This window comes from Dromiciops gliroides, chromosome 2, assembly GCF_019393635.1.
Source record: "Dromiciops gliroides isolate mDroGli1 chromosome 2, mDroGli1.pri, whole genome shotgun sequence".
Classification (NCBI taxonomy): Eukaryota; Metazoa; Chordata; class Mammalia; order Microbiotheria; family Microbiotheriidae; genus Dromiciops; species Dromiciops gliroides.
In genome coordinates this window covers 417181840-417209663 of record NC_057862.1, presented here as the reverse complement: position 1 = coordinate 417209663, position 27824 = coordinate 417181840, and the positions used below count along the sequence as shown (strand labels likewise).

The 27824-nt window shown below is 44.5% G+C and overlaps 1 protein-coding gene across 1 annotated transcript in view; it reads left to right on the top strand.

Annotated features, from left to right (window-relative positions):
- Window positions 1–27717, top strand: part of SLC7A10 (solute carrier family 7 member 10) — a 53255-nt gene extending 25538 nt beyond the window's left edge. Inside the window, exons 2-11 of the mRNA XM_043984062.1 lie at window positions 11847–12051; window positions 13520–13671; window positions 15618–15743; window positions 15886–16039; window positions 19296–19419; window positions 19544–19647; window positions 21037–21133; window positions 22582–22731; window positions 24698–24875; window positions 26080–27717. Coding sequence (XP_043839997.1) covers window positions 11847–12051; window positions 13520–13671; window positions 15618–15743; window positions 15886–16039; window positions 19296–19419; window positions 19544–19647; window positions 21037–21133; window positions 22582–22731; window positions 24698–24875; window positions 26080–26210 — 1421 coding nt within the window. The 3' untranslated portion in view covers window positions 26211–27717. The remainder of the gene's footprint in view (window positions 1–11846; window positions 12052–13519; window positions 13672–15617; window positions 15744–15885; window positions 16040–19295; window positions 19420–19543; window positions 19648–21036; window positions 21134–22581; window positions 22732–24697; window positions 24876–26079) is intronic.
- The last annotated feature ends 107 nt before the right edge of the window (window positions 27718–27824 follow it).

Sequence of the window (27824 nt, the reverse complement as noted above, 5' to 3'; positions counted from 1 at the left end):
TAAATAATTCCTTCCCTTCTTTCCTTGTTTCCACATAGCCTAGATTTCCCCTGCATCCCTCCGCTATTCCCTGCCAGCACCATTTTTAATAACAAAGTCTTTTTTGGTTTGGGGTTTTGTTTTTTTTTTTTTGGTTTTTGGTTTTGGTTTGGTTTGGTTTTGCAGGGCAATGAGGGTTAAGTGACTTGCCCAGGGTCACACAGCTAGTAAGTGTCAAGTGTTTGAGGCCAGGTTTGAACTCAGGTACTCAGGAATCCAGGGCTGGAGCTGCCCCCTAAAGAAGAAGGGGGAAAAAATCCATAAAACCAATCAATCAGCACTTTGGAAAAAAACTGATATCCCATGAAATGTTACACATTCAAAGATAAAGCTGGTGCTTTATCCACTGTGCCACCTAGCTGCTCCCTAATAACAAAGTCTTCTTTTTTTTGGGGGGGGGGTGAGGCAATGAGGGTTAAGTGACTTGCCCAGGGTCACACAGCTAGTAAGTGTCAAGTGTCTGAGACCAAATTTGAACTCAGGTCCTCCTGAATCCAGGGCTGGAGCTGCCCCCTAAAGAAGAAGGGGGAAAAAATTCATAAAACCAATCAATCAGCACTTTGGAAAAAAACTGATATCCCATGAAATGTTACACATTCAAAGATGCTGGCTTCTACAAAGGAGGGGAATGTAGCTCAGAAATGTCTTCCCAAAGCTCTTTTTTGGGACCAAGGTTGTTACTTGCACTCTTGCAATTTTTAGTTTCAGTTATTTTGTGATGGTTGCTCTTTCCGTTGACATTGTTATAGACATTGTATATTTTGTTTTCTCATCTCTTTTTACTTCATTCTGCATCAGTTCATGTAAATCTTTTCATGCTTCTCTGCATTTAACATGTTATCCATTTCTTATAGCACAGCAGTAGTTCATTATATTCTTGTATCACAATATGTTAAGCCATTCCCCAGTCAGTGGGCATCTTCTTCATTTTCAGTTCTTTGCCACGATGAAAAGTGCTGCTATCATAAATGCAGGCTAAGATTACATTAGCGTTCTTGGCTGCCAGATCTTGGTATTGATTCAGATGGAGCTTGAAGTTCACTAAAACCTCCAGATTCATTTCAAATGAACTGCTGTCAAGTCATGGCTCCCCATTTTGTACTTGTGAAGTGTTTATTATATGGCTTTGTGGGCCCAGCTCAGTGCAAATGATTGGGGATGGGGCAGTGTCAGAGAATGAGGAAGAAAGGGGAAGCTATTTTTCATTGATATTGTTTGCCTTTACATCATCTCAATTTCCAGATTTATATCCATATTCCCTCTCTCCCTTCCCAAGAAAGTCATCACATGTAATAAAGAAAAAAACAGAGAAAGAAAATCCAGACCCTGAGCCAAATAACTTCTGTCTGCCTCAGTTGTAAAATGCGGATAATAACAGCACCTACCTCCTAGGGTTGTTATGAGGATCAAATGAAATAAAAATTGTAAAGTACTTAACACAGTGTCTGGCATGTAGTAAGCACTATATAAAAGTTAGTATTATTATGAAAATGTCATTCTCATACTTTTGTGCAGAATGTACTAGGGAAGATTGGTAGTGGAAGAAGGGAGACCCACTTAGAAGCTATTGCAATAATCCATGAGTGATGAGGACCTGGATTGAATTGTGGCAGAGGGAGTGGAGAAGAAGAGGGTGGCTGAGAGGGAGATTGAACAAGTAAGAGTATAGGAAGCTAGGTGATGCAGTGGATAGAACACTGGGCCTGTGTTCAAATCCAGGTTAAGATGTCTACTTACTAGCAGTGTGACCCTGGGCAAGTCAGCCTCTGTTTGCCTCAGTTTCCTCAGTTACTGTGAGAATCGGACAAGATAATATTTATAAAGCACTTAACACAGTGAGTGGCACATAGTAGGTGCTATAGAAATACTAGCTAATATTATTATTAAAATCCACAGAAGTCAATGACAACCAGCTTCTACCTTTCCTCTTTATTTCTTCCATCCTCCTTTATACAGGATATCCTAAAAGTTTTTGGTATGTAGCTTAAAGTACTGAAAGCTAAAAGTTCTTTAAGTACTTTTAAGTACTTACTATTTATTGCCAGGCACTGTGCTAAGCATTGGCTATAGCAATAGGCATCCTGAGGTAACCAGGGATAGGTGAAGTCCTTCCTCTGGAGGAGACTTGAGGACTCTGGAGTTAACCTACATCTCTGCAGCCAGGTGTGCTTGGGTTCTAGAACTTGGATCTCAGGCTGCTTAAGCTCATAAAAATTTACTAAAGTCTCTGCACATAGCAAGGTGAGCTCCACAGATAGGGGTACCCTAGACTTAACTTCAGTGTCAGAGGCCATGTTTTCGAGCTCCCCAGGCCCTTTCCACAAAGCCCTCTACATAGGTTGTGGCCAGAGAGAGCATGACATAATGACAAGAATATTATACTAGGAATTGTTTTTTGTTTTTTTGTTTTTGTTTGTTTGGTTGGGTTTTTTGGGGTTATTTTGGTGAGGCATTTGGGGTTAAGTGACTTGCCCAGGGTCACACAGCTAGTAAGTGTTAAGTGTCTGAAGCCGGATTTGAACTCAGGTCCTCCTGACTTCAGGGCCGGTGCTTTATCCACTGCACTGCCTAGCTGCCCCTAGTATACTAGAAATTGACAAGAGATGTAGGTCCAAATTCCAGCTCTGAATCTAGGAAAGTTACTTAGACTCTGGGTGCCTCAGTTTTCTCATTTCTGAGATGGGAATAATAATATTTTCATGACCTACTTCACAGGATTATTATAATGAGGATGTTTTGTAAATCCTTTTTTAATATTAAATTTTATTGTTTTATGTTATAATAAAGTCAAGCAAATTGCCTACTAGGAATAGTACTAAAATAAAGGTCAAAATCAAATTTCCTTTGCTTCTGTGGGTCTCAGTTTTCCCATCTGTAAATATAAAAGAGTTGGTTTACTATAGGTGATTTCTAAGATGTTTTACAGCTCTAATATTCTTTAGTTCTATGAATTTATGATAAATAAATGCAAAGGAATATTGAATTTGTTTTGCAAATCTTAATGCCCTAGAGAAATGAAAGCAGTCATTACTAGGCATCTTTGCAAAAAGCACTTGACCATTGATTGTTGATTGATGGTTGATGTGAAAATGTGAAGAATGAAGATCTTGATAATATTCTGAGAGGCCAATTTGACCTGTCCCCTGCTTCTTTGCATGACTCATCTAATTGATTCTAGTTTAGGTTAGAGGATTATTCATAAAATTCTACATATTTCTCTTGCTCTCATCTCATTGTATATAAAACTGCTTAGTCATCTTCACTCTCAGTGAATTCTTTCTGTTGCCTTGACTAAATCCCTACTACTGAGTTGTCATCCTACTTCTTGCCCCTTCTTAAATCTATAAAATAGTCTAGGCCACTAATTTGCTTTGGCCCACCCTGATTGATCCCTCCCTTTGTTTTGGGGGTGGGTGGGTAGGTAGAGGAGGTGCAATTTCAGTGGCAAATCCCCAGACTTTTAGCTTCCAGTGATCCCTGTGTTATGGGGGAAATGGGGTATGGGGTTTGGGTTAGGGGTAGGAGTTCTTAGGAATTCCTCTTTAAAGAATTACACCTGGGGCAGCTGGGTGGCGAAGTGGATAGAGCACCAGCCTTGAAGTCAGAAGTACCTGAGTTCAAATCTGGCCTCAGACACTTAACACTTACTAGCTGTGTGACCCTGGGAAAGTCACTTAACCCCAATTGCCTCACTAAAAAAAAAAAAAGAATTACACCCTCTTGCACACAAAAGCAGTTAGAATAAGATGGTAGTTTATTTAGGGGCAAGGGAAGGGAAGAGCAACCATGAAAGAAATCCTTGGACTTCTCATGGGGAGATAGGTATGGAACAAAGCATGTGGCTCTGAGGTACCAATCTCCTCAAGCAGGAGACTGGCAGGTACTTTTAAAGGGGACTGATGGGGGCAGACCATCTGCCTGTGGAAAGTTCCTTTAGTGAGGGAGGACCATCCCCCACTGGTGGTGACTAGAGGAACTGGGTGAGGGATGGCTCTGGATCTCTCTTCCGGACACAAAGGCCACAGCCACACCCAAATTTATCTCCCAGGGGTAAGGGAGATCAGAATGAAGGGTGGAGATCCAGAAGCTAGCTCAGTCCCATTTGGTTCTGCTTATCTCTAGGCGTATCTGTCCTCTGGTTTAGTTTCTCAAGGAGAAGATTCCTCGATGTGCCCCAGAGAACTTCTGGGGGACTCTGCACCCCATGACACCTGCTTCTCCAGCCCTGGTTGACCACCACCTCTCTGTGCCTCCCCAAGGTCATTGACTTATGGGTATCCCCAAACCACAACTCCCTCATTTGTCCACTTTGATGTGACACTCCTACTCCCAGTTCCACTACCTACCTCATTGGAACGTGCCCATATTTATTGGACATGGGGTCCAAAACCCAGGCCTTAAGCCCTCCAGGGGTCAGGAATTTCCTGACTACTGGGTGGGCAGTTTTATTATGAGAATGATCCTTGGTCAATATTAATTAAAGTAACTAATTTTAAAAATCTTTAGGGCTAGGCCTGCCTTAATCCGATTACACATTCTTACCTCCCAGATCCACTTGGTACTCCCCAGTGGGGCTCTAGCCAAGGGTTCTGTTCTTACTTGTTAGGAATTTAACATAAATGTTTAAATTAAATTAGGCCACAAGTTCATTTCATTCCATTAATTAGCAGCCTGTGCCCCCGTGCTAAAGCATGCTGAGTGTTTCTCTCCCTGAGGTCCCAGACCATCCAAAGCTCCCCTTAACTGTATTTCATAGCAAAGGATGGAACCCCAGTCCCTCATAGCAAAGGCTGGAACACAGTTCTGCTCAGTACCTGCCCTACTCAATGCCTCCACTCCCCTAGTGGGGAGGTGGGGGGAGCAGGAGCCGTCATCCCTCTACAATCACATTGGCATGTAGGACTCCAAAGCAGCTCTTCCCGCCAGTGAAGACTTATGCATGCCATTCAGACTAGTGTATATCTCATCAACATTCCTATTCCCACTGAGAGGCCCAGATCTCCATAGGGTATTCAACCATAAGAGAGTCATTTCCATAAATTAATGCCCTCCCCTCCCATCTCTCCTGAAAAGTGTCTGAGCTCTCTGCTGTTTTGAAAGATTCATATGGAATACAGACAAAAAAGCAGATGAGGAACAGTGGAAAAAACCTTAGAAATGCAAGTCAGGGGATGTGGGTTGTAGTATTGAGACCCCATTAATTCTGGGACTTAACTTGGACACATGCCTTCCCCCCTTTTCCCTCTCCCCATCAGTTTTCCCATTTCTTTCTTTCTTTTCTTTTCTTTTTTTTAGTGAGGCAATTGGGGTTAAGTGACTTGCCCAGGGTCACACAGCTAGTAAGTGTTAAGTGTCTGAGGCTGGATTTGAACTCAGGTACTCCTGACTCCAGGGCCGGTGCTCTATCCACTGCACCATCTAGCTGCCCCCAGTTTTCCCATATATAATTAAAGGAGTAAGGATTCAGTGGTCTCCCAGGACTCTCCCAGTTCTGACAGTCTATGGTCTGAGGTCCCTCTCAAGATGCTAATCTATGTTCTGAGATCTCTCCTAGTTTTGACATTTTGTGTTCTTTCTTTCTTTTGCGGGGCAATGAGGGTTAAGTGACTTGCCCAGGGTCACACAGCTAGTAAGTGTCAAGTGTCTGAGGCAGGATTTGAACTCAGATCCTCCTGAATCCAGGACCAGTGCTTTATCCACTGCGCCACCTAGCTGCCCCCCAATATTTTTTGTTCTAAGGACTCTCCCAGGTCTGATATTCAATATTCTAAGTTCCTATCTAGTTCTGACATGACTATATAAATAGGAAAAATTGCTGCTACTGCCGGTTTTAGAATTTCTGTTCACTTTTGCTAATTTTTTTTTTAGCAGCTAATGTCCACAGCAGGAAAAATAATTAAGAAATTCATAAATCCTTGTACTGTTCATATTCCTGTCCTGAAGGATAATTAATTGCTAGCTTGAGTAGATCCTAGACTTTGATTACAGATGTCAATGCAAGATTGACTCATCCTGGCTCCCCTTGGAAAGGAGAGAGTCAGTTGAGGGAATTTAAGAATGTTTAGCCTAAAGCCTGGGGTTGAGGAGGTAGAGGAAGAGGGAGTAATTATTAGTATCTTTGATTATTTGAAAGACTATCATGCGGAAGAATAAAACTAAGACTACAGGGGGATAATTATAAGAAGGCAGATTATGCCTTAGTATAAGCAGGGTATAGAACAAAGAATGCTAGATTTGGAGTCAAAGAGTCTAAGTTCAACTCTCAGCTCTGCCACTCATTTTCTGCGAACCTTTGATAAATCACTTAATGTCTCTGGATCTCTGATTTCTTATCTGTAAAAATTGGGGAAAAGATTGGACCAGATGCCTTCTAAGGTCCCTTCCAACTTTAATTTTATAATCCTATGACAATTCCTCCTCATTCTGCATCACAACACTTGTTTTCTTGGAGACAGTATCCTCTTTTTCAGAGAATAAGGCTAGAGCAACTGAGGGTGGGTTACCAAGTTCTGCCAGCAGGTGGTGACATCCTCATACTTCTCACCACAACATCCCCCCCCCAAAAAATAAAAACACAAAGACTCTCACACATACAGAACCAGACACATATACAACGACATAGACATACATACAGCACAAATATATCTCTGGGCTTTTACCCAGTAGTTCCTGTTTTCCATCTGGTTATGTTCCTAACCTCTCTAAACTCATGGTGGTGATATTTCCCTGACATATAAACCTTATTCTTCAGTTTAACCCCAGAATATTTCTCCTGGGTAGAAAACATGTCGAGGTGGGAACCAATTCCCTAAATCTTCTCCATTGTCACCTGGTCCTGAGAGGCAGATGTGGGGAGATGGCAGAATGAGAGAAGTTGTGTCTATACTAATCCTCTCAACTCCAAGTACTTGGCTTTGTTTGGGAAATTGGATTGGAAGATGACTTGGGCCCTACCTTAGGGTCTCATGGCTGTCTAGCATGAGTTCCTTTTTCTCCCCAATTCTTTACCTTAAGTCATTTCAGCCTCTTTCCTCATTCATTCTTCTTTTGTATCAGTATCAGAAGAAGAGGTGGCCATTCTAACCAAATTCAACCCTTCTATTTATAACCTTCCCATCCCTCTGATCTTCTTGTGGAACTTTTTCCATTAATCTTCTGCTGTTCTGACTTTCAATCTTTCTTCATCCACTGGATGTTTCCTGGATTGCCTAGAAATATCCAATCAGATTTCTCCCAGCCTTTAAAAATAAATAAACAAATTAAACCTTTACTTGATCCTGCCACCTCCTCAAGCTACTATTCCAGACTTTTCTTCTCTTTCATAGTCAAACACTTAGAAAAAGCCTTCTACATTCATATCTTCCACTGCCTTACCTCCCATTCACTTCTCAATTCCTTTTAATCTAGCCTTGATGTTACCACTCCACTGAAACTGCTATCTCCAAGACTACCTGTGATCTCCTAATTGCTCAATCCACTGTCCTTTTCTCAGTCCATATCTTTCTTGATCTCTCTGCAATATTTGTCACTGTTGACAACCACCTCCTAACCACTCTTTCTTCCTTGAACTTTCATGACACTCAATAAATGAATGCTAAAGCATTTATTAAGTGCCTACTATGTAGCGAGCACTATACTAATTACTGAGGGCACAATCATAAGCAGGCAAATTTCTCTCTGGCCTCAAGGACCTTACATTCTAATGGAGAAGATAACACATAAATGGCAGCTGGGGGAGCACATAGCATCATGGTTTGGAAATAGCCAGGAAATAACATGGAGACCCCATTCTAGACAAGGTAGGACAGAAGTTCACCTATCATATTACAGTCCCAGGGTTAGAGTCCAGGTTCCAGTGGGAGGAAGATGAAGGGAAGGACTGAAGTACAGGTGGTTTGTTCTCTCCTGGGTTTCTCCTTCTACCTCTCTGACTACTCTTCAGTTTCTTTTGCTGTATCATTCTCTCTCTTCGGCTGCAAACTGCATGTGGGTTTACTCCCATGCTCTGTCTCAGTGATATCATCACCTCCCATAGATTTAATGATCATTTCTATGCAGATGACTCCAAAATCTACATATCCATCCCTCATCTTTCTCCTAAGCACCAGTCTCACATCACCTGCTGCCTATTGGACATTTCCAATTTGATATCCCAAACTTGGTATCTCAAACTCGACGGGCCCAAAATAGAACCCATTATCTTTCCCTTGAAAACAGTTCCTCTTCAAAATGACCTGTTCCTGTCAAGGACACTATGATCTTTCCAGTTACCCAGTTTAATGGTCTCAGTCATCCCTGACTTCCTCATAGCTGACTCCTCATCACTGATAAGTATTGTACATTCATTCTACCTCCCCAACATCTCTCTTATTCTCCTCCATTTCCCCCCTACTTGCATAGCCACCCTAGTTCAAGCTTTCATCACTTTTCACCTGGACTATTGTAGGGCCTCCTAATTGGTATCAGTATCTCCCATCTCTCCCCTTTCCAGTCCATCCTCTAGAAAACTGCAAAAGAAATCTTTTCAAAGCACAAATCTGACCATGTCATTTCCTTCATGCTTAAGAAATTTCAGAGATTCCCTGTTGTCTCTAGGATAAAATATAAACTCCTTTTGACATTTAAAACTCTGCACAATCTGTCCCCAGCCTGTCTCTCCAGATTGATTTCACTTTATTCCCCTTTATGAACTCTACCTTCCAGTCAAACTGGACTACTTGCTATTCCCTGTGCCTTCCATTCCATCTCCCATAGCTATACTTTACTTAAACTGTCTCTTCCCTACCCCAAGCCCCATCCCACCCCCATGTCTCCTCTGACTCTTCTAATCCCTAACTTCCTTGGAGGCTCAGTTCAAGTGTTACTACCTCCATCATCAGTCTCTCTCTCTCTCTTTCTTGTGTGCGCAGAGCAATGAGGGTTAAGTGACTTGCCCAGGGTTACACAGCTGGTAAGTGTCAAGTGTCTGAGGCCAGATTTCAACTCTGGTCCTCCTGAATCCAGAGCCGGTGCTCTATCCACTGCGCCACCTAGCCTTCCCCTCCTCCCTCTCTCCCTCTCTCTCTCTCTCTCTCTCTCTCTCTCTCTCTCTCTCTCTCTCTCTCTCTCTCACACACACACACACACACACACACACACATGCACACACGCACACATACACACAGAGGTTGGTGGTGTTCCCCACCTAAGTAATTTTGTATATCTTTTGTCAATATTCTCTGTTGACTCATCTGTGTTCATACTGTCTCCTCTAATAGAAAGTAAGCTCTTTGAGAATCAAAACTGTTCCCTTTTCTGTCTTTGCATCCCCATCACCTGGCACAGCAACTTTCATACAATAAAAGCTAAGCACTTGTTGAATTGAATTGTCTGGAGACAAGTTTCATGATCAGGAAAGAAAGTAGCAGCCGCCCAAGGCTATAGTTACTTAGCTTTTATTACTTGCTTGCCAAGAAACTTGGTTTACTTGTTCCTCGCATGACAGCAGCTTGGTCCCACAAGTGCTCCAGATGCTCAGAAGTGGGAGATGTCCCAGGTCTGGGCCCAATTCAGGATAACTTCATGGAGGAGCTATTACTAGAGCTGAACCTTGAAGGATGAGCGGTATTTCAGCAGGCAAAGAGGAAAGAGACCGTCTTTTGGCTAGAAAGGCATGAGTTCCAGCTCTGAATTACAGCCCTGTGCTGATCATAAAACCAACCACCCCTCCATCTGTTCCCCCTTGAGGTTTTGCCTAAAAACAGGTTTAAAGGCTGGAAGGGAACTTAGAGATCATCTACTTCAATTTCCTTGTTTTACAGATTAGGAAACCTAGACCTCAGAAAAGGAAGGTTTTGCTCTAAAGCTCTCTAGGTAATAGGAACAGAGCTGGAAGGCAAACCCAGGTTTTCTGGTCCCCAATCCAGTGCTCTTTGTCCTGCACTGAAGTCTACACCTCCCTCCAGATTGGGGGAGAAAAGGTCTTCTTAGCAGTGTTCCAGAGCAAATGTTTGAATGTTGGAGGAATCAATGATGTCCTGAGACAGCTAGCTACCTCTTCTAGGAGCCCCCAGTGTCCTCCCCTTCTCTGCATACATAGCCCATTTTTATGTGTCTCACTCATTCTGGCACTCCCTGTGCCTCACCCTCCAAGTCAGTCTCCCAATCCTAGCTGTTTCATTTGCTAGATATTGATTGGCTGACAGTCAGTGAGCCACAAGGACAGCTCAATGTCAGATCAAGAAAACTTTAAATCCCCTAACTCTGCTCTCTCCACCCATCTCCATCATCTCAATGGGCATTCTCCCCAAGATCTCCAGAGTGAGAGGATTCATCTGCTTCATGAGCTGTGATCGTGAGGTTCCCAAGATAAGTCTTTGCAGGGTTTGCTTATTGGTGGACAAAAGCAGCTTCAGGGAAAGTGCTAGGTCTGATGGGGAACAGCAGGGGGGTTGTGGTATGGTGGTCCTTTGGGCCTGTGCAGATTTCAGGCACTTGGGCAAACACATCACTCATTCTCCTGGGAGACTTCTTGGCTCAGAGATCCTAACCAATGCATTGCCAACTAAGTTGGCAGCTTCTGTAAGCCAGACCCTTCCCCTGTAAATAAAAATAATGTTCTTACTTTGTTTACAAAACACTAGACACTTTACTAAGTGGCTTTCACAATCATTACTGAGAAGCAGCATGGTGGACTGAAACAGTTCCTTGATTCAGAGGTAGAAGACTTGAGTTCAAATGTCCATTCTGCTGCTTTTTACCTGCATAACCATGGCAATTCGATTTCCCTCTCTGAATCTAAGTGTCCTCCTCCATGAAATGAAGGGTTAGGTAGGTCTTTTCTAGCTCTAAGACCAACAAGCCATATGATCCTTGCTCTTCAGGTCCAAATCTGGTGATCTCATTTGATCCTTACAATAGGTGGACAGGGAATGCTACACACATGAATTCACAAACTTGCCTAACTTGCTAAAAATAAAAAAGTTCTGTGGCAGTCATAATTATGAATTCTTGTGCAAGGTGCAAATTCAGCTGGGGGGTATGGTGTGGAGGATGGTCTGACTGGGGGTGTAGTCACCCTGGAAGAGAGAGTAGCCAGTCTCTCTAAGAGTTCATTCCTTGCAGCTTGAGGAGGGAGAGGGGCAACAGGGAAGGTATGCCATGGCAATGGAACTCTGGGAATGATACCCTGGTGACACGTGCTTTTTGGAAGCTGGGGCCAGCAAAAGATAATGAGACACAGTACAGGAAAGGCATTTGCTACAAGGAAGAAGTATGACTCCCTTGAATACTGGTGCCCTGGATCACAGTCTTAGTCCCCCTATGGTAGTCATAGTTCTTAGGTAGATATTCTTCTTCCAGTAGGAAGGCTAAGTGAGAGGAAATAATTTTTCCTGGGCTCCCCAATGGGTTAGTGGTCAAGTTGAGACCAGAATCCAAATCTCCTGACTCCCAGCAGTGCTATTTCTCCCAGACCTCCCTGCCTCCTTAGTTTTGCCCCTGGGCTAGAGATTCCATGAGGATTAGCCACAGGGAATCCTCAATCCCTCTCAGCTGGGCTGGACTCCAGCTCCCCTGATGGCCTGGCTGGCAGAGCCTCAGCATGCTCTGGGTAGGCTCGGTATCTGAGTCGAATAAACCCTGCACATTGTAAAACAGAAGAGGAAGGTTTGGGGATCATTTGCCATTTGGGAATATCTGTGTTGTTGCATTTTCCATGACTGAAACATGAGGGTCCTGAGTGCCCAAGCCTGGTTTTGGAAGAACCATGAGAACTTTGGGATCCTGAATTCCTGTTGCATTCTTCTTCCTCCCTTTCCCCTTTACAGGTAACATCATTGGCTCTGGGATCTTCATCTCCCCCAAAGGTGTGCTGGAGCATACAGGCTCAGTAGGCCTAGCCCTTGTGGTCTGGGTACTAGGTGGAGGAATTGCAGCCCTGGGCTCCTTGTGTTATGCTGAGCTTGGAGTGGCCATCCCCAAATCTGGAGGTGACTACTCCTATGTGACTGAAATCTTTGGAGGCCTTGCAGGGTGAGTACTAAGGAGTAAATTCTGGGACAGGACCAGTGACCTGTGGGCTTGGTTGTGTGTCATATAGCTTAAAGCTTGGTTGTACATATCCAAACCTATACAAGCACATGTTTGTTTACAGACTCCAGATCCTAAGGGACAAACTACAGCCATTCACTTGTTCTCACTGTGTCTTATCTGCCTCTTTTGTAAATAATGGACCTTTTCTGTGTCCATGGTGGGAGGGGGAGCTTTCTTCTCTTTTGGGTGGGGAGAGGAGTAAGCAGGAATATCTCATTTGAAGCAAACTGAGTATATAAAAATCTGGATAAATTGGAGCAAATGAGTTATAGAAGCTTTGTGATAGAACTGGCAATAAAAAGGGGGCTGGGGGTTTGGAAATCACACAATAATCACAAATATACAGCAGAAAAGAGAAAACCTTTCCCTAATAGTTAAGTATAGTAAATCCATGCAATGAAATGCAAGGTGGTATAACCCATTCAATCACACAATTCTTTGTTATACATTTATCAAATAATTGCTAATTAATTATTTATTGATAAATATTTCTACTCTATGAAAAAAACAGTATTGATCAATAGCATGTCATTTTTTTTCTTTCTTTCTTTCTTTTTATTTAGTGAGGCAATTGGGGTTAAGTGACTTGCCCAGGGTCACACAGCTAGTAAGTGTTAAGTGTCTGAGGCCAGATTTGAACTCAGGTACTCCTGACTCCAGGGCTGGTGCTCTATCCACTGCGCCACCTAGCTGCCCCTAATAGTATGTCATTTTTGAGAAGAAAAACAAACTATAAGAGCCTGGGGGGAGGGGCTTATCACCTCCCTCAAAATCCTCCCACCACCTTAGGGAGGATGCAGTGTTCTATAGATGTGGAAAGTGAGACATGGAGAAGTAAAGCAACTTTTCCAGGGTCTTACAATTAGTGGCAGACCTAGAACTAACTCCTAGGCTGCCTAATCCTTTTCACTTCCCTGGAGGCCCTTCTTATAGCTCTTCCTATAGCTCCCCAGTGGACAGAAAGTGACAGTGGGGGATCTGGGCCAGTTCTCAAGTCAAAAGGCAATGAATGAAAATGGGAGCTCAGCCAGCTCCATCAAATGGCCTGATTAAAGGCAACCTGATTATAGCTAGAGTACTGGATTTAGAGTCAGGAAACCCTGCCTCACCCTGGTAAATGGTTGGCTGCCTGACCTTAGGTAAGTCATCTAATGACTCACTCTGGGTTCCAGTTTTCTCATCTGTAAAATGAAAGGGTTGGAATGATGACCTTGAAGGTCCTTTCAAACTCTAAATTTATGCTGTGGTCTCTCTGAAAACATAGGCCAAGCTCCTAGGCTCTGGATTCTGTGCTGTGGGCTTAAGACTCTTGGTTTTGACCTGGCTTCTAAATTTGGGGCTTCTTACTCCCAGCAGTCCCTGCTCTCCAGGCAGATGACCCTCAACCCTCTCTTTCCTCTAATTTCAGCTTCCTGCTGCTTTGGAGCGCAGTGCTCATCATGTACCCCACCAGCCTGGCTGTCATCTCATTGACCTTCTCCAACTATGTCCTCCAGCCTGTGTTCCCCAACTGCATCCCACCCTATATAGCATCCAGAGTACTCTCCATGGCCTGCCTGTGTAGGTGCCACCCACCTTATGTCTCCTTTCCCTCCTCTCCAGCCCCCTCCTCTCCATAGTGCCTGGGGAACCCACTGCATGGTTTGTTGAAAAACACTTGAGGGCTACACACACACATACAACCTTCCTACAAAGTGGACCTTGTGCCCAGTCCCTTCCCCTTCCATTTGTGTAGGTCAAACATCTCTCTATATTTTTCTTCAACTTTGTACCTCAGGTAAGAAACGACCACTTTCCTAGGAAAGTGGGAAAATATTAATATTGAGAAAGATACCTGGCATTCACTCTGAAATGGAAAGGATTCTCCAAATGTCTACCTTGTAAGTTCCTAGCTAACCCAGTTCCTCCCACCCACTCCTCCATCCCATTCTCAGAGAAGTGGGTTAGGTTTCAGAACCCTCCTTATCCCAGGGTGGAAGACCCAAGACTATTATCTCTGAGACTGAAAGAAGTATAGTTCTGGGCTAGGTGGGATGACAAGGGTTGAACAAAGCTCCAGCCATAGTCCTGTGCCTTTTCCACCAGATGTTGGAACTCCTTGTATATGTTATTTTACCCTGTCTTTTACCCCTTTGTTACCCAATCTATAGAAAGTCTCCTAGGACTGGGTCTGTTTCTGGGATGGAAGGATGGATGGGGAGAAGCTGAATGAGGACGTCCTGTTCCCTCCCTTCCTACAAAGGGTTAGGGGTTGGGGAAAGGGGAGTTTCTGTCAGAAGCAGTAAGTGATGGGGAAAGGCCCCTGGGCTGGGCCACAAGTTAGACATTAGACACCTAGGGTCCTCCCCAACACAGATATTAGTGTGTTCTCTCTCTCTCTCTTCAAATTGTGTTGTATTTATTTCTCCATTTAAATATTGTATCCCTGGGGCAGCTAGATGGCGCAGTGGATAAAGCACTGGCCCTGGATTCAGGAGGACCTGAGTTCAAATCCGACCTATGACACTTGACACTTACTAGCTGTGTGACCCTGGGCAAGTCACTTAACCCTCATTGCCGTGCAAAAAAAAAAAAATACATTGTCTCCCCTTTGTAGCATGTGAGCTACTTGAGGGCAGAGATGGTTTTTGGTTTCTGACTTAGCCCATTTTCTCTTGAACCAGTGTCATGATCTCATTGATAGAGGACATTTCTGATGAGAAAACTCTACCAATGTAGAACTGCATCTACACTGCCACTGATAGGCTGAGAGAGTTGCCTGGGGGAACTGAGAAATTGAAGTGACTTATCTAAGATCACACAGCTATTATATGTCAGAGATGAGACTCAAACTCAGATCTTTCATTCTCCTCACTCTAGACTTCCTCTGTATCCACTACACCACACTGCCACATTCCCCCCTCTCTCTGTCTCTCACCTCCAGAAACCAAAAAGGTGTTAAAATATTTTGGGGGAAGCCTGACTGTGATAGCATGAACATAGCTAGAGGGAGTTAAATCCTGACAGGGGTTTGACTGCACATAAACTGTCCCCCTTCCGAATTTGGGGGGCCACTCCCAGACATTTGTTTCGCTTTGTCTTCCAGACTTCCCCATGAAATTGTGGGAATGTTCATAGAATATGATAAGTGGCCCATAGGCTCAAGACCATGGTCTTCTCATTCCACCCCTCACAAAGCACAACTGGACACTTGATCATCCATGCCCCAGTCAGTTGACCTAAAAAGCAACCTGATTTTTGCCTTGTCCAACCTGTTACAGGGACAGGATCTCTTAAATCCATCCCAAGCCTCACCCCCTAGCCAATAAAATAAAATTAGTTTCTGCTCACTTTTTCAGGAATGGATTTTGTTGTTTGGGTTTATCCAAATGTATTCAGTGCTTGTTAGATAATGAAGAAGGGTCTGGGGAGGAATTTTAAACCTTGAATTTGTGGCCATATCTCCAGGACATAATGCCTAGTGGTCCCATGCTCTGTTCCAGTAACACCCCTTTCCCTCTGTGCAGTGCTTCTCACCTTTGTGAATGGCTCCAGTGTCCGGTGGGCCACACGGATCCAGGACATCTTCACAGGAGGGAAGTTGTTGGCACTTGCCCTCATCATCACCGTTGGCTTCGTCCAGATCTTCCAGGGTACTGCTAGAGGGGTGGGCAAACTGGTGGGGGAAGGCCTGGCCCCTGGGCCCCAAAGGAGGCTGCTTTGCCAGGAATGGGTCCTTGGGATTTGAGACCTCCATCATCCTATTTCTCCCAATACTCCATCTGGCTTTCACAGGTAACTATGGGGAGCTGAGGCCCAGCAACTCGTTTAGCTTCTGGATGACACCTACCGTGGGGCACCTGGCACTTGCTTTTCTGCAGGCATCTTTTGCATTCAGCGGCTGGAACTTCCTCAACTATGTTACGGAAGAACTGGTTGATCCCCGAAAGTGAGCAAGCATCAACAGGGATCTGGGGACTGATGAGGTCTAAGGCTCTGGGAGACAAACCTTGATGGAGAAATGATGCAAAATGTGAAATGTCTCCCAGGATGGGGGAATGGGATGGGGAGACAGAGGCAGAGATCCTGACAGAGGAAGCCAAAGAGTAGTCCCATTAGATGAGGGTAGGTTTTCAATAGCTATTTTCCCAAGGGAAACAGAAGGCCATATCTTTGATACCTCTACCCCAACTAGCAATGAGAACTAATCCTTATTGGAGTCAAGAGACATGAGTTTGAATCTCAAAGTCGACACTTACTAGCTGTGTGACCATGGACAATCACACTTATAATTTAACTCTTATAAAGCCTCAATTTCTTCACTTGAAAAATGGGGATAATATTTCCTATAGAATTATTCACCATAAAAAGTTATTGTGGGGCAGCTTGATGGCACAGTGGATAAAACACTGGCCCTGGATTTGGGAGGACCCGAGTTCAAATCTGGCCTCAGACTCTTGACACTTACTAGCTATGTGACCCTGGGCAAGTCACTTAACCCTCATTGTCCTGCCCCCCCCCCAAAAAAAAGTTATTGTGAGGATCAAAAGAAATATATAGTGTATCCCAAAAGTTTTAGTGCAGCTTTGACCTTTTAAAGCTTGAAACTGCATTAAGACTTTTGGGATGCTCCGTATGTAAATTATGTCAGCAATCATTATCTTCTTCTTTAAGTATGAAAGAAGGCCTGAAACAAACATCCTTTCTGTATATAGAGCCTTGCAGAGGAAAAAGCCCAGCTCTCAGAGAATTTTCATCTCAGGGGTTGACAAGAGGCAAGAATGGATTTTCCAAAGAACAGATTAATGGAGCCTGCCTCTCTAAGAGGGAATGACCACCCCTTAGAGACCAGACTGAATGGTCTGTGGCCTTTGGGTAGATGTACCATGATCTCCTGAGTGCCAGTAAAAATAATTGGAGCCTAGGTGTTAGAAAACCTGTGTTCTTGCCTATTACTTCCAGAATAATGACTAGCACTAATTATATTGTTGGGTGTCATTTAACTTCCAGGCTTAGTTTCCTCATCTGTAAAATGGGGATAATATGAGGATCAGATGAAAAGACTGGGGACATTTAACCTGGAGAAGGGGGGCAATTGAGAACTACCATAACCTAGTTGTTGTTGCTGCTTGTCCATCCTAAAGAGGATCATGACATCTGGGTGATGTCATGACTTGCACTGAATTGGATTTAAGCGAGGGAGGGCTGTGCAAGGTCACCAACCACACTCTCTCCTCCAGAGTCATCCGAGTCCAGTAGCAAGATATAGCTTAGGATGACTGGAGGTGGCCCCGGATGTTTAAGGCAATTGGGGTTAAGTGACTTGCATAGAGTCACACAGCTAGTAAGCATCTGAGGTGAGATTTGAATTCATGTCCTCCTGACTCCAAGGCCAGTGCTCTATCCACTAGCTGCTCCAACCTAGTTAAAGGACTGTCAAATAGAAGAATAATTATACTTTTTCTGCTTGGCCCCAGAGAATGGAACTAGGACTGATGGATGGGAGTCACAGAGAGGTTCCTTTTAGCTTGGTATAAGGAAGAAAGGGTGGAACGGTCTTATGAGGTAGCAGTCTTCCCTTCGTTTAAGGGGAAAAAAAGTGTACAAACAGAGTTGGGATTCTGGTACTGAGCCAGAGATTTGACTAGACAACCTCCTAGTTCCGGGATTCTATGATTCTGTGAATCTCTGCCCTATCTCAAGAGGCTTAGAATCAAAGAACATTAAAGCTGGAGGGACCCTTCAACTCCTTTACTCTTCAGATGTTGGAACTAAGGCCAAGAGAGGTCAAATGTTTGCTTGGGATCACACAGTGAGTTAGGGACAGAGCCAAAGCTCCAACCGGATCACAATTTAAGAGGCCTTGGAAAGTATAAAGCCCCATGCAGCTGGGAGACCCCAGAGCAGCCTTCCCAGCCCCATGTGGCTCCAAATATGGGCAATTCTGATTCCTCCTTAATCAGCCGAGGCAGGAGGAGGCTTCCTGTACACACAGTGGGGAGAACAAAACAGAAACCTAGACAGTTGTATTGTCATCCAAAAAGCAAATGAAGGTAGAACCTGATATTAACTAGCTAGAGAAGAGGAAGATGGGGCCAGGGCCAACCCCTCTTACTTAGCAGCCATCCTGATTTCTGAACCTCTCAGTACCAGAGAGTTTACTATAAACTACAAGGAGGGGGACAACGACCTCTCCATTATCAGAAGGCTGAAGATCCAGAAAGTGAATTATTCAGACCTCCAGGCCTCTACTCCTGGGGGAGGGAAGGAGAAACAAACCTGGTCTGTTGCTCCTTGGTAAGCCATGTCTATCTGTGGTGTAGCTCAGAACTCACTGTTGGTGAGATGGGAGTTGAGTGATTTCCCTAGATTCCAGGGACACTGGTTTCCCAGAGGCCATCTGGTCCAACTCAGGTCTGCCTAGATATATATGCCCAATAAGTAACCATCTAGCTAGCTTTGGCTTTAAGATCTCAAGTGAGGGGCAGCTAGATGGCGCAGTGGTTAAAGCGCTGGCCCTGGATTCAGGAGTACCTAAGTTCAAATCCGGCCTCAGACACTTAACACTTACTAGCTGTGTGACCCTGGGCAAGTCACTTAACCCCCATTGCCCTGCAAAAAAAAAAAAAAAAAAGATCTCAAGTGAGAAAGAATCCTCTCTGTGCAAAGGCAACCTATTTCCACTTCTAGATAGCTGTGATCATTAGGAAGCTAGTCCTTATGTCTAGCCTACATAATAATAGCTAGCATTTCTATAGCACTTTAAGGTTTGCAAAATGCTGTTTATTCATCCTCACAACTACCCTGGGAGGTAGGTGCTATTATTATCCCCATTTTACAGATGGGGAAACTGAGGCAAACAGGTTAAATGACTTGCCCAGGGTTCCACAGCTAGTAAGTGTATGAGGCAGGATTTTAACTCAGGTCTTGACTCCTGGCACTCTAGCCAGTGCACCACTTACTGCTCAAATTTATATCCATTGCTCTTAGCTCTGCCCTCTGCCCTCCTTGTCTTCTACCCCATTCTCCTCCCCACTATACATATGTTGTAAGGGTCCATGGATAATCAAAAGCAGCCTGGATGGTATGCCACTAGCCAGGGGACAGCACCTCAGATGTCCCCACAGCTATGCCTCATCCCTTGTGGCTCAGTTCTTTCCCTCTCCCAAGTACCAATAATGATGAATCTTTATTGTTCTCAACAGGAACCTACCTCGAGCCATCTTCATCTCCATTCCCCTGGTGACATTCGTGTACACCTTGACCAATGTGGCATACTTCACAGCTATGTCCCCACAGGAGCTCTTGTCTTCCAACGCTGTCGCTGTGGTAAGTGCTATGGCCACCTTACCCAAGGCCTTTCATGCTGCTTCCCTCTCCCCTGGCCCATCCCAACCCTGACACACCCCAGGCAGTCTAGCCTTCTCACTCCCTCTGCCTTCCATTGCTGTAGACATTTGGAGAGAAGCTACTGGGCTATTTCTCTTGGATCATGCCTGTCTCTGTCGCCCTCTCCACCTTCGGAGGAATCAATGGATATCTTTTCACCTCCTCCAGGTGAGCAACCTAGATCTATCAAGAAAGGGTGATGGCCAGGGGGACTGAGAAGGGTTAAAGACCTCCAAAGGAGGTGAGAAAGAGTTGGGATGAATCCTCATTTATCATTAACATTGAACTTCCTTCCTAAGAGGAATAGTTTACCTCTCAGATTTATGGGAAGGAGAACAGTTTATGACCAAACAAGAGATAGAGAATATTACGAAATGCAAAATGAATGATTTTGATTACATTAAATTAAAATGGTTTTGTACAAACAGAAGCAATGCATCCAAAATTAGAAGGGAAGCAGAAAGCTGGGAAACAATTTTTATAGCTAGTATTTCTGATAAAGGCCTCATTTCTAAAATATATCAGTAACTAAATCAAATTTATAAGAATGCAAATCATTCCCCAATTGAGAAATGGTCAAAGGATATAACAGGCAGTTTTCTGATGCCATATGAGAAAATGCTCTAAATCACTATTGATTAGAGAAATGCAAATTAAAACAACTCTGAGGTACCACCTGACACCTATCATAATGGCTAATATGATAAAAAAGGAAAATGATAAATGTTGGAGAAGCTGTGGAAAAATTGGAACACTAATGCATTGTTGGTGGAGCTATGAACTGATCCAACCATTCTGGAGAGCAATTTAGAATTATGCCCAAAGAGTTATAAAGCTGTGCATACCCTTTGACCCAGCAATACCACTATTAGGTCTTTTCCCCAAAGAGATCGTAAAAAGGAAAAAGGACCCACATGTACAAAAATATTTACAGCTGCTCTTTTTGTGGTGGCAAGGAATTGGAAATTGAGGGGACGTCCATCAATTGGGGAATGGCTGAACAAGTTGTAGTATATGAACTTCCTTCCCAAGGACAATTCTCATTACATTCAAAACAAAGCAAGAGGGAATCAGGGTAGGGAAAAGGAAGAATTTCATGGCTACCTGGGCTATCGAACCCTAGATGAGGGGAAGGTCAGAAGACATAGTAGAAGAGTTTCCTTCAGAAATACAGAGATTGGGGGCAGCTAGGCAGTGCAGTGGATAAAGCACCGGCCCTGGATTCAGGAGTTCCTGAGTTCAAATCCGGCCTCAGACACTTGACACTTACTAGCTGTGTGACCCTGGGCAAGTCACTTAACCCCCATTGCCCCACAAAAAAAAAAAAGTAAAAAAGAAATACAGAGTTTGGGCAGTGGAGGGGAATGTTAAAGGGATCACCTAGCCACTGGTCACAGTCTAATCAAACCAGTGTCTTAGATACCCAATCAATAAGGTTCCAGGAAGGGATGAGAAATCTAGGGCTCAGTTCTATGTTCTACTGCCATCTATTCCCCATTGTCTGATGTATCCAGTGTAGAACTTTTCCAGGTCAAGATTGGTATTTATTCCTTCCAGATTATGCTTTTCTGGAGCCCGTGAAGGCCACCTTCCCAGCCTGCTGGCCATGATTCATGTCCAACACTGCACCCCAATTCCTGCACTTCTCGTCTGTGTAAGTCTTGCTATCATTGATTGGACCTGACCCCCTGCTCAAGGAGATTCTGGAGCTCAACTGGGCCCTGCTAACTTCCTATATACCCTTAATCACAAAGCCAGAGCCAGTAGAACCTCATGAGCAGTGAAAATTAACTTTCTTGAATCATCTAAATAATTAGCTTTGGTTTACTTTGCTAGTATACATGGCTATGACCCGTAGATTGGCTGAAGTACGTAATCTGTCTACACAATCGCTGTAAGAGGGTCACTTTTCAGCTTTTTTGGTTTTTTTTGGTAGGACTCTAAGGGTTTTCCTTGGGTTGGTCCCAACTTTTCAGAGGCAAAAGAAAATATACCTCCCATGAACTCCCCTTATCCTACACAGATCCCCTAACAATGTCACCAGTCCAAGTGGCCTCCATCCCTGATCTAGGACTCATCATATGAGATCAGGTCTTGGTGGAAGAAGTAACATCCCTGACCAAGGGGCAACTGTAGTGGTTTGGAATGGGATGCAGTAGTCTGCAGGTTCCTCTAGGGCAGCTATGAGAAATGGGACCTTCCTACAAAATACACATGCAAAGTAAAGGTTGCAGGGGCAAGAGAGTTGTCACACTTCAGAAATAAATGAAAACAAAAAGCTAGACCTCATTCAGCTTCCCATAAAGCACTGCATGCAGGACTGGGTAAAGAAATGACTTCTCTGAATCTCAGACTTACCCCTACTCCAATCAGACGAGGGACCTCCTATCAGATAATAGGAAGATTCCCAGAAAACCTCTCCAAGTAGTACCAGGCCAGACCTAATAGGTACATGAAGCCTCCGCTCCACTTCCTTCCTCCACTCCATTCTCCCACCTCCATCTTGACATTAACCATCTCTTGCGCCCATTATGCTAACCTGAGCACTCTCCACTATTCCCTTGTGATTCTCAACCCTCTCCCACCCCCCATCTCTCCCAGCTAAGACACAGATATCCACCCATAATACAGAGAGCTGACCATGCTTTTCTCACTCACCCTGAGAGGATTTCTGAGAAATGATGAAAGTTGTCAACTCCCACCCTGCCTTCCTTTTATCTTCTGCCTCCTTTCACCAGGGCCAACTCCCTGGGCATCACCTAGTCCTCCTTCTAGCACAGAACCCTCACCTGTCCCAGGATCTTCCTCTAGGATCCCCTACCCTCAAGATATGCGTCCTTCTCAAATATCTTTATCCCATCTTTACCTGGCCTGGGAGATCCCAGGAGGAAGCCAACTTTACGTTAAAACTACCAAACTACATTAACCCTCTTTTTCCTTGGGTCCAGCTTTGCAAGGAATGAACCTGAGGTTTAAGTAGCAGTAGAGAAGGCACCGCTGAGTCCTAAATGGGTCCATGTAGGTAAGGGCACTGAAGGCAACCAGAGCAATCCATCTGTAGGCATTCCGATGCAATAACAGTTAACCCCCCTTCTCTTCTAGTGTGGGGCCACAGCCGTGATTATGCTTGTGGGAGACACATATACATTAATTAATTATGTGTCCTTCATCAACTACCTCTCTTATGGAGTGACCATCATTGGCTTGCTTGTGCTTCGATGGAGGAGACCCAAGCTCTTCAGACCCATCAAGGTAAGTATCATTCAACCCCAGCCAGGGACTGAATCTGATATGAGCATCTCTCAGGTAGCCCCGAGACCAAAACAACAAAAACAATAACAAGCAGCATTTCTATAGTGTCTTGTTGTGGTGTGTGGGGGGGGTTGGGGTTTTTTTTGTAGGGCAACAGGGGTTAAGTGACTTGCCCAGGGTCACACAGCTAGTAAGTGTCAAGTGTCTGAGGCTGGATTTGAACTCAGGTCCTCCTGAATCCAGGGTCAGTGCTTTATCCACCACACCACCTAGCTTCCCCTATAGTGTCTTAAGGTTGGCAAACATAACGTATGTTATCTCATTTGCCAGCTAGGTGGCACATTGACTAGAGAACTGGAAATGGAATAAAAAAGACCAGAGTTCAAATATGAGCCCAGATAACTTAGTAGCTGTGTGACCTTGGGCGAGTCACTTAATCTTTCATTGCTTCAGTTTATTCATCTGTAAGATGGGGGTAATAATTAGAATAGGGTTGTTGTGAGGATAAAATAAGTTATTTATATAGTGCTTTACAAACCTTAAAGTGCTATATAAATATCTGCTATTATTATATTGATGATGATTATTAAATACTCACAATAACCTTGTTAGATGGGTGCTATCATCACCCCTATTTTACATGTGAGGAAACTGAGACTAAAAAAGCTAAGTGACTCTTCCAGGGTCACAGAACTACTGAGTGTCTGAGTCATTATTTGAACTCGAGTCTTTCTTATATGTTTATTTTTGGCTCTCTCTTTATCCACTGTCCCACCTCAAGGCCTCGTCATCAGCCAAGGCTGAGCAGGATAGAGCAAAATAATCCTCCCCAAGGAACATACCAGAATTTGTGCATCTAAAGGAATATTTTCCTCTCACCAGAGTCCCATTGGAGACTGCACTTACACAAGCAACATTGCTGCTGCTCTCAACATTTGTAGGAATCACCTTCAGAGCCAGTTTGGAAACACACACACACACACACACACACATACACACACACACACACCCTCATTACATCAAAATTGTCTCTTATTTTTCACCCCACCTGTATGACCCTGCTCAATGACCCAACTTAATAATAACAGCTAGGTGCTGTGCTGAGCACTTTACAATTATCTCATTTGATCCTCACAACAACCCTGGGAGGTTGGTGCTGTTATTATCCCCATTTAACAGATGAGGAAACTGAGGCAAACAGAGCTAAGTGAGTTTCCCAGGGTCACCCAGCTAGTATCTGTCTGAGGTCAGATTTGATCTCAGGGGTGTTTTTTTTGTTGTTTGTTTTTTGCGGGGCAATGAAGGTTAAGTGACTTGCCCAGGGTCACACAGCTAGTAAGCGTCAAGTGTCTGAGGCTGGATTTTTACTCAGGTCCTCTTGAATCCAGGGTCAGTGCTTTATTCACTGTACCACCTAGCTGCCCCAGATCTCAGGTCTTTTTGACTCCAGGCCCTATGCTGCATCCACTGTGAAACCCAGCTGCCACACACTTGTACCTAGATGGCACTGAATTCTCTCCTTGTTACAGTCTTGGCCATTCCATGTCTTTCTGCATGCCCCACAGTTGATTTTTCTTTTATATGTTGTCCCTGTGATTAGGCCATGAACCCCTAGAGCAGACCCTGTCTTGACTTTTCTCTTTGTATCCCCAGTATTTTGTCATGGAGCCCTTGATAGATGCTTTTTCACTGATTTCTCTCCAAAAATCAAGTCCCTTCTCTAATAATTGTTGGGAAAGGGGAGATGCAGGCAGGAAGGATGAGGAGTTATAGAAGATTGTTGGGCAGAGAATAGAGTTGTCTGGGTCTCATTTCTGTCTTTGTTTCTCCAGTGCCTGGCACAGTGCAAAGTACATAGTAGGCATTTAATAAGTGCGCATGGACTGGGCATCCAGCTACTGGGAGAATCTGGCCCCCTTGGTCTCTGTTGCTCTCTCGCTCTCTCTCCCTCTCTTTCTTTCTCCAGGTAAATCTTCTCATCCCAATCACCTACTTGACCTTTTGGGCATTTCTGCTGATCTTCAGCTTTTACTCAGAGCCTGTGGTCTGTGGCATTGGCCTCATCATCATTCTCACAGGCGTCCCTGTGTTCTTCCTGGGTGTGTCCTGGAGAAACAAACCAAAGTGTGTGCACAGGCTCGTTGGTGAGTGAGGGGACTGGGCGAGGGGTGGCTGGCAGGAGGGTTAGAATCATAGAACTGATAGCTAGAGCCGGAGGGGACCCCAGAGCCCATTTAGTCCAACTTCCTCATTTTACCCATGAGGACACTGAGGCCCAGGGAGGTTAAGTGACTTGCCCAAAGTCACACAGGTAGTAAGCTATCAGAAGCAAGATTTGAACCCAGGTCCTCTGACTCCAGAACTGGCCCTCTTTCCACTGTACCACACTACTAAGCTATCTGTTGGCCTGTAGGAGCCCAAAGGGAGCAGAGCCTTGATTGGCCAGGAAAAGCCAACACATACAATTAAAGGCTAAATGGAAGGAACTCCACTGGAGAGGAGAGTTCTCCAGTCCCTGGAAAAGTTGATCTTCAAAGTCCCTGGAAAAGTTGATCTTCTGGGCCTCTAAGCTCTGGACAAATCATTATGCTGATAGAGGACTCTTTCACCATTGTGAACCTCCAATCACACTCCCTTCTCCTAGTCATCTCAGAAAGAAGAGAGGAAAGAGGGAAGAAAGGAAGGGAAGGAGGGAGGGAGGGGAAAAGGAGGGAAGGTAAGTAGGGAGGAAAGGAGAAAGGAAGAAAGGCATAAAGGAACAAAATAGGAAAGAAGGGAGAAAGGGAGGAATAAAGGGAAGAAGGAAGGGGAAAAGGAAGGTTAACTTGGGAGGGAGGAAAGGAGAAAGGAATGAAGGAAGAAAAGTAGGAAGGAAGAAAGGAAGGGAGGGAGGGAAGACTAGACCAGCTCCTAGTATAACTAGATAACACTGTACTGTGAGGCAGTAGGAAAAGCCCTGGGCCAGGAGTCAGGAGAGCTGGATTCTAGTCCTGGCCCTACCACTAACTTCCTATGTGACTTTCAGCAAGTCCCTTCCCTTCTCTGGGCCTTCTTCACCACATGTAAAGTGAGGGGGTTGAATGAGATGATCTTTAAGGTCCCTCCCAGCTCTGACAGTCTGTGATTCTGTGACCCCAGAGACCAGCAGGTATGGGAATGGGGGTTGTTTTCCAAGGGACATATTTAAGAAGTAGCTGCTTTGGGGTTGTGTTATTGAGGGGTAGCAAGACCTGCATAGGTTTCCAATCCTGGCTGGGATACATTTCAGATTTCTGCAAACCAAAAAGTGATTTGCAAAGCAAGGTGGCCAGTCCTAGCCTTCGCCTAACGGCTTCTGTCTGCCCTTAGAGTGCATTACATGGTGGGGCCAGAAGTTGTGCTTCGTGGTATACCCTCAGAGTGATGCCCCTGAAGAGGAAAATGGTCCCTGCCCTCACCCCACCCTCCCTGGAAGTGAAAAGACTTTGAAGACACAATGAGATGCTTATCAAGACTCAAGTAGATTTTTTTGTTTACATGTTATGTTTTTGTTTTTGAAAAAGTTTTCTTGGGGAAAAAAAAGATATGTTTCGTAGACACTTTTAATAGCAACCCTCTCCCAAACACCAGTTCCCACCCTAGATCAGCCCACCCTAGCTATGCAAACAGCAGGAAGTCTATAAATAAAACAAGGATGCAATTGGTTAATGCTGACACTTGGTTCAGTCTATCAGTAAGGTTGATTTGGAAGTACAATGTATGGCGGCCAGGTGAACTAGCTCAAGTCCTGATGGGCCAGCCAAACTGGGAATACAGGCCCATACTCATACCTCTGCCTGACAGCTTCCCATCTCAGAGGGGGAAAAAAGAAATAGAACCAATATGGTCACATATACTGGATTTGTAATTCCATATAATATAGTCACAGCTCATGCATGGTTCAGGCCCTGGATGGCCACAGGTTGAGGGCATATGGTCAGTAGGCAAGTTTGAAGGAGTTCCACCTTTATGCAAAGAAAGGAGAATTTTAGGAGATTAATCTTGAGAATGGAGGAAACACCAGTCACTCATACCTGAGAGGATCCTGTAGTCTGAATATGGGGACCCCGTTCCTTTCTCAAACACCTTTTCAAGAAAAAATGAATATCCTTGTCTTTCACTTATTCTTGGCCCCTAGTCATACTTGATTGGTACGAGAAATAATGGACGCCAGGAAAAGACAGCAGGGGGAAGAGATAGAGACAACAAAGGATGATGATAGGCTAGGGCTGGAGGGAGGATTGGGCTGATTTTCCAGCATTTTCCATCTGCCGTGGGTGGAACTGGGATTAACAAAGCAGGCTTCTCTAAAAGACAGAAATAGCAATGTCAACTTAAAAAGGTTTGCAGGGGGGAAGAAAAGATTTGGGGGGGCTGCCCCTTCCTCTATAAAGATGTGACCAAGCAAGACAGCTGGAATGAGGTTGATTTGTGCACTGAAAGGGAGTGAACAGGACTGGGTGGAAGTGTCAGGAATGGACCTGGTAAAACCGAGGCTTAGGATGAGCACCATAGCTGTTCATCTGAATGACAGCTGATCCAGAGGGGCTCCTCCCCTTGGCAGCAGAAATCCCAAACCACTGCAGCACAGGGAAAGAACCCACAAGAATTTGTGGGTGCCTGCATGTCACCCTGATGAAAGACATTTCTGCCACCCTAGAGCTAGTCACAGGATGAATTACCCTTGTCATGGCTCTGTGAGCAGCAGGAGGGCAGCTTCAGTCCCGAGGCCTCAGGAGCTACATCAGTCAATAACCACCACCTGTATCCAGACCCAGAGATATGTGCAAACACTGCCCTGAGCCCTGAATGTTGATGGGTCCTCTTGAACTTGGCTTCATCTTATGGTGTGAGCATTCTAAAGGAGGGAAAAGATGGTGAGGTCTGGGGCTTCTGGGACCCAGCCAACCTCAAGGAGGGGCACAGCAGCGGGAACCATTGAGCTTTTCTGAATCTTTGTCCCCACTCCCCAGCTTTCTTTCCCAATAATACTTTACAACCTACCTCCTGAACCTTCACTGGCCGTATGTACACAGGTGAATGTGTTGGAGAACAAATAGGCGGGCTTGCTCAGC